General features: G+C 58.5%; 1 protein-coding gene across 2 annotated transcripts in view; it reads right to left on the bottom strand.

Moving 5' to 3' along the window:
* Nucleotides 1-202: 202 nt before the first annotated feature.
* LOC147102560 (jupiter microtubule associated homolog 1-like) overlaps nt 203-7257 on the bottom strand; it is a 45813-nt gene continuing 38758 nt past the window's right edge. For both annotated transcript variants that reach the window (XM_085963209.1, XM_085963208.1), the window contains exon 5: nt 203-662. In XM_085963209.1, the coding sequence (XP_085819335.1) occupies nt 520-662 (143 nt within the window). In that variant the 3' untranslated portion in view covers nt 203-519. The remainder of the gene's footprint in view (nt 663-7257) is intronic.

The raw sequence follows: 7257 nt of genomic DNA, 5'->3' as shown, positions 1-7257 counted from the left end.
GACTTTCGATATTGCTCTTAACAAAAGGAGGTGCAAACACCTCATATACCGCGACAGAATACAAGGCTCATCTGATAGCCAATTGTTAACTCAGCTCTCACCTGCTCCCTCTATTTTAGATACTTGGCAGTCACTCTTGCTCTAAAGTTGCTGCTGTGGGCAGGTTATAGTCAATGGGCTGAAGGATGAAGTCAAAGTCCAATTTGGAGAACAATTTTTATTTGCATGACAAAACATACTCTGATAGTCCCAAATACAAAGTCCAAAATGCCAGAATTTAGTCTGAAGTCACATATGAAACACAAACATATCAACATACATCACAGGGAGGAATCACTCATGCCTTTCCCAGCAGGCCTCATGTTTGGTGCACTTTAGGAAATGGAGCTGGCACCTATGGAGCTGTAAAATGTAAAGTGCTAGTACAAAACAAAAAGTAGGGCTCAAACTTTGTAGTTCACAATAAAATTAAACACATTTATTCAGTCTGCAACTCAGATAATGAAGTAAATGGTGTGTTTATCCCAGAACAAGGCTGGAGGCACCACCAGGCGGGATTTTTCTGGGCCGAAATGATGCAGGTTGAGTAGGTGTTACTGGGCTGGGCATGGACTCTGCTGTCTTTCCCTGGGCCGCCTCTTTGTTTTCAATTTCACTGTTGTCTGAAAAAAGCACAACAGTTAAGACAGAGAATCTACAGCCTCTCGAAGCAGGAATGAGGTGATACAAATTTAAATTCATAGTTTAATTTATTAAACAAATCTATTTGAAAGTTATGATCTAACCACTGGCATGCATGTACAGTAATGCAAAACTAGACAAGACAATGCACAGCATTTAAAATAGGGCTGCCTGCAATCTAGCGTGATGGTCATTTGATAAATAGAACTGCACACACAGAATGGAGCCCCCTTTTCCCCTGTAGCATCTGCAAGGACAGCAACAGCAGCTGGATGCTCTCCGGAGCAGGCAGGCATTTCAGTCTCAGTGAAGCTTCAAACCGAATATCCCGATGAGATGACAGGCTGAGTTTACCCGTTTCCAATGGGGTGGGACATCTGCCAGTCTCTAATCCCAATTCACTGGGCCGAGGTTACCTGGCCACACAGGGCAGACTCCCTGGAGTATGGGGTTACCTGGCCACACAGGGCGAGCTCCCTGGAGTATGGGGTTACCTGGCCACACAGGGCAGGCTCCCTGCAGTACGGGGTTACCGGGCCACAGGGCGGGCTCCCTGGAGTATGGGGTTACCTGGCCACACAGGGCAGGCTCCCTGGAGTATGGGGTTACCTGGCCACACAGGGCGGGCTCCCTGGAGTATGGGGTTACCTGGCCACACAGGGCGAGCTCCCTGCAGTACGGGGTTACCTGGCCACACAGGGCAAGCTCCCTGCAGTACGGGGTTACCTGGCCACACAGGGCAGACTCCCTGGAGTATGGGGTTACCTGGCCACACAGGGCAGACTCCCTGCAGTACGAGGTTACCTGGCCACAGGGCAGGCTCCCTGCAGTACGAGGTTACTGGGCCACAGGGCAGGCTCCCTGCAGTACAGGGTTACCTGGCCACACAGGGCGAGCTCCCTGCAGTACAGGGTTACCTGGCCACACAGGGCGAGCTCCCTGCAGTACAGGGTTACCTGGCCACACAGGGCAGGCTCCCTGCAGTACGAGGTTACCTGGCCACACAGGGCAGGCTCCCTGCAGTACGAGGTTACCTGGCCACACAGGGCAGGCTCCCTGCAGTACGAGGTTACCTGGCCACAGGGCGGGCTCCCTGCAGTACGAGGTTACCTGGCCACAGGGCGGGCTCCCTGCAGTACGAGGTTACCTGGCCACAGGGCAGGCTCCCTGCAGTACGAGGTTACCTGGCCACACAGGGCGGGATCCCTGCAGTACAGGGTTACCTGTCCACACAGGGCAGGCTCCCTGCAGTACAGGGTTACCTGGCCACACAGGGTGGGCTCCCTGGAGTATGGGGTTACCTGGCCACACAGGGCAGACTCCCTGCAGTACGGGGTTACCGGGCCACAGGGCAGGCTCCCTGCAGTACAGGGTTACCTGGCCACACAGGGCGAGCTCCCTGCAGTACAGGGTTACCTGGCCACACAGGGCAAGCTCCCTGCAGTAGAGTTACCAGGCCACACAGGGCGGGCTCCCTGCAGTACAGGGTTACCTGGCCACACAGGGCGAGCTCCCTGCAGTACAGGGTTACCTGTCCACACAGGGCGGGCTCCCTGCAGTACGAGGTTACCTGGCCACACAGGGCGAGCTCCCTGCAGTATGAGGTTACCTGGCCACACAGGGCAGGCTCCCTGCAGTACGAGGTTACCTGGCCACACAGGGCGAGCTCCCTGCAGTACAGGGTTACCTGGCCACACAGGGCGAGCTCCCTGCAGTACAGGGTTACCAGGCCACACAGGGCAGGCTCCCTGCAGTACAGGGTTACCTGGCCACACAGGGCAGGCTCCCTGCAGTACGAGGTTACCTGGCCACAGGGCGGGCTCCCTGCAGTACGAGGTTACCTGGCCACAGGGCGGGCTCCCTGCAGTACGAGGTTACCTGGCCACAGGGCGGGCTCCCTGCAGTACGAGGTTACCTGGCCACACAGGGCAGGCTCCCTGCAGTACAGGGTTACCTGTCCACACAGGGCAGGCTCCCTGCAGTACAGGGTTACCTGTCCACACAGGGCAGGCTCCCTGCAGTACGAGGTTACCTGGCCACAGGGCGGGCTCCCTGCAGTACGAGGTTACCTGTCCACACAGGGCAGGCTCCCTGCAGTACAGGGTTACCTGTCCACACAGGGCGGGCTCCCTGCAGTACGAGGTTACCTGGCCACACAGGGCAGGCTCCCTGCAGTATGAGGTTACCTGGCCACACAGGGCAGGCTCCCTGCAGTACGAGGTTACCTGGCCCCACAGGGCAGGCTCCCTGCAGTACGAGGTTACCTGGCCACACAGGGCAGGCTCCCTGCAGTACGAGGTTACCTGGCCACACAGGGCGGGCTCCCTGCAGTACGAGGTTACCTGGCCACACAGGGCAGGCTCCCTGCAGTACGAGGTTACCTGGCCACACAGGGCAGGCTCCCTGCAGTACGAGGTTACCTGGCCACACAGGGCAGGCTCCCTGCAGTACGAGGTTACCTGTCCACACAGGGCAGGCTCCCTGCAGTACGAGGTTACCTGGCCACACAGGGCGGGCTCCCTGCAGTACGAGGTTACCTGGCCACACAGGGCGGGCTCCCTGCAGTACGAGGTTACCTGGCCACACAGGGCGGGCTCCCTGCAGTACGAGGTTACCTGTCCACACAGGGCAGGCTCCCTGCAGTACGAGGTTACCTGGCCACACAGGGCGGGCTCCCTGCAGTACAGGGTTACCTGGCCACACAGGGCAGGCTCCCTGCAGTACGAGGTTACCTGTCCACACAGGGCAGGCTCCCTGCAGTACGAGGTTACCTGGCCACACAGGGCGGGCTCCCTGCAGTACGAGGTTACCTGGCCACACAGGGCAGGCTCCCTGCAGTACAGGGTTACCTGTCCACACAGGGCAGGCTCCCTGCAGTACAGGGTTACCTGGCCACACAGGGCAGGCTCCCTGCAGTACAGGGTTACCTGTCCACACAGGGCGGGCTCCCTGCAGTACGAGGTTACCTGGCCACACAGGGCGGGCTCCCTGCAGTACGAGGTTACCTGGCCCCACAGGGCAGGCTCCCTGCAGTAGAGTTACCAGGCCACACAGGGCGGGCTCCCTGCAGTACGAGGTTACCTGGCCCCACAGGGCAGGCTCCCTGCAGTAGAGTTACCAGGCCACACAGGGCGGGCTCCCTGCAGTACGAGGTTACCTGGCCCCACAGGGCAGGCTCCCTGCAGTAGAGTTACCAGGCCACACAGGGCGGGCTCCCTGCAGTACGAGGTTACCTGGCCCCACAGGGCAGGCTCCCTGCAGTAGAGTTACCAGGCCACACAGGGCAGGCTCCCTGCAGTACAGGGTTACCTGGCCACACAGGGCGGGCTCCCTGCAGTAGAGTTACCAGGCCACACAGGGCAGGCTCCCTGCAGTACAGGGTTACCTGGCCACAGGGCAGGCTCCCTGCAGTACAGGGTTACCTGGCCACACAGGGCAGGCTCCCTGCAGTACGAGGTTACCTGGCCACACAGGGCAGGCTCCCTGCAGTATGAGGTTACCTGTCCACACAGGGCGGGCTCCCTGCAGTACAGGGTTACCTGGCCACACAGGGCAGGCTCCCTGCAGTACGAGGTTACCTGGCCACACAGGGCGGGCTCCCTGCAGTACGAGGTTACCTGGCCACACAGGGCAGGCTCCCTGCAGTACGAGGTTACCTGGCCACACAGGGCGGGCTCCCTGCAGTACGAGGTTACCTGGCCACACAGGGCAGGATCCCTGCAGTACGAGGTTACCTGGCCACACAGGGCGGGATCCCTGCAGTACGAGGTTACCTGGCCACACAGGGCAGGCTCCCTGCAGTACGAGGTTACCTGGCCACACAGGGCAGGCTCCCTGCAGTACGAGGTTACCTGGCCACACAGGGCAGGCTCCCTGCAGTATGAGGTTACCTGGCCACACAGGGCGGGCTCCCTGCAGTACGAGGTTACCTGGCCACACAGGGCAGGCTCCCTGCAGTACGAGGTTACCTGGCCACACAGGGCAGGCTCCCTGCAGTACGAGGTTACCTGGCCACACAGGGCGGGCTCCCTGCAGTACGAGGTTACCTGGCCACACAGGGCAGGATCCCTGCAGTACGAGGTTACCTGGCCACACAGGGCGGGCTCCCTGCAGTACGAGGTTACCTGGCCACACAGGGCAGGCTCCCTGCAGTACGAGGTTACCTGGCCACACAGGGCAGGCTCCCTGCAGTACGAGGTTACCTGGCCACACAGGGCGGGCTCCCTGCAGTACGAGGTTACCTGGCCACACAGGGCGGGCTCCCTGCAGTATGAGGTTACCTGTCCACACAAGGCGGGATCCCTGCAGTACGAGGTTACCTGGCCACACAGGGCAGGCTCCCTGCAGTACGAGGTTACCTGGCCACACAGGGCAGGCTCCCTGCAGTACAGGGTTACCTGGCCACACAGGGCAGGCTCCCTGGAGTATGGGGTTACCTGGCCACACAGGGCAGGCTCCCTGCAGTACGAGGTTACCTGGCCACACAGGGCGGGCTCCCTGCAGTACGAGGTTACCTGGCCACACAGGGCAGGCTCCCTGCAGTACGAGGTTACCTGGCCACACAGGGTGGGATCCCTGCAGTACGAGGTTACCTGGCCACACAGGGCGGGCTCCCTGCAGTACGAGGTTACCTGGCCACACAGGGCAGGCTCCCTGCAGTACGAGGTTACCTGGCCACACAGGGCGGGATCCCTGCAGTACGAGGTTACCTGGCCACAGGGCGGGCTCCCTGCAGTATGAGGTTACCTGGCCACACAGGGCGGGATCCCTGCAGTACGAGGTTACCTGGCCACACAGGGCAGGCTCCCTGCAGTACGAGGTTACCTGGCCACACAGGGTGGGATCCCTGCAGTACGAGGTTACCTGGCCACACAGGGTGGGATCCCTGCAGTACGAGGTTACCTGGCCACACAGGGCGGGATCCCTGCAGTACGAGGTTACCTGGCCACACAGGGCGGGATCCCTGCAGTACGAGGTTACCTGGCCACAGGGCGGGCTCCCTGCAGTACAGGGTTACCTGGCCACACAGGGCGGGCTCCCTGCAGTACAGGGTTACCTGGCCACAGGGCGGGCTCCCTGCAGTACAGGGTTACCTGGCCACACAGGGCGGGCTCCCTGCAGTACAGGGTTACCTGGCCACACAGGGCGGGCTCCCTGCAGTACAGGGTTACCTGGCCACACAGGGCGGGCTCCCTGCAGTACAGGGTTACCTGGCCACACAGGGTGGGCTGCCAGAGGTAAGAAGGAACTTACCGCTATAAGTAGGTAGCACAGAGTCCAGTTCGACAGAGCACTAAACTCGGAATTTGGAGAGTGAGGGAATGTGGTGCATTGAGGGCAGCAGTGCTTTTCTTGCATTTTAAAAAAGCAAGGAGCAGTCCGAGAGAGGGAGCACAAGACAGCGACATCCGTGAGTGGAGTCACTCATTATAATTAATAGTTTAAACAAGATACTAATTAGCTTCTGAAAGAGGGGAAGAGACATTTTTTAGATCGTGAATGGGCAGCTGGATGCCTGTTGCTTGCAATTCCTGCACCATGTGGGAACTGCAGGGCCCTTCATGTGTCTTGGGGGACCATGTGTGTAGGAAGTGTTTCCAGCTGCTCAAGCTCAAGGTTTCCAAGCTTGAGGGGCAGCTGGAGTCACTGCTGAGCATCTGGGAGGCTGAGAGTTTCCTGGACCGTACATTCCAGGAGGTGGCCACCCCACAGGCAGAGAGAGTTCAGGGTAGTAAATGGGTGGTCACCCAGAAGACTAGGAAGAGGCAGGAAGTGCAGGAGTCTCCAGCGTGTGTGTCACTCAAACTGGTACGCAGCACTGGAGACTGCTGGGAGTGACGACACCTTGAAGGAGTGCAGTCTAGACCATGGCACCAATAGGCACAGGACTGCACCGGGGCGGAGAGACGACAGCACAGCATAGAAATGGTCATTATAGGAGATTCCATAGTTAGGGGGGGACTGACAGGCGTTTCTGTAACCGTCACCGTGAGTCCCTCATGGTGTGTTGCCTGCCTGGTGCCAGGGTAAAGGACATCACGGAGAGGATGCAGGTGGAAGGGAGTGAGGCAGAAGTTGTGGTATACGTCAGTGCCAATGACAGAGGGTATTGAGGTCCTACTGTCAGACTTTCAGGAACTAGGGAGGAAGTTTAAAAAGTAGGACCTCAAAAGGCAGTAATCTCTGGATTACTCCCAGTGCCACATGCCAGCGAGAGTAGAAACTGAAAGATAGGATCAATGCTTGGCTTGAGGCATGGTGCAGGAGGGAGGGCTTCAGATTCTTGGGGCATTGGGACCAGTTCTGGGGCAGGAGGCACCTATTCAAAAAAGGGACAGGTTGCTCCTCAACAGGACTGGGACCAATGTCCTTGCAGGGAGGTTCACTAGTATGGTTGGGGAGGGTTTAAACAAAATAGGAATGTGTTGTATAAAGGAGGGAGAGTGTTGGATAATACTAGAGAAGGGAGTAGTACCATATTAGATAGTAGCAGACCAAGGTGGTCTACAAGGAATACAAAGTCAGGTTTGGAATGCATGTATGTAAATGCACAAAATATGGTGAATAAGGTTGGTG

The sequence above is a fragment of the Somniosus microcephalus genome, chromosome 21 (assembly GCF_052327205.1).
Source record: "Somniosus microcephalus isolate GS21.2 chromosome 21, FLI_Smic_1.0, whole genome shotgun sequence".
Taxonomy (NCBI): Eukaryota; Metazoa; Chordata; class Chondrichthyes; order Squaliformes; family Somniosidae; genus Somniosus; species Somniosus microcephalus.
This window is presented reverse-complemented; position numbering and strand designations above follow the sequence as displayed.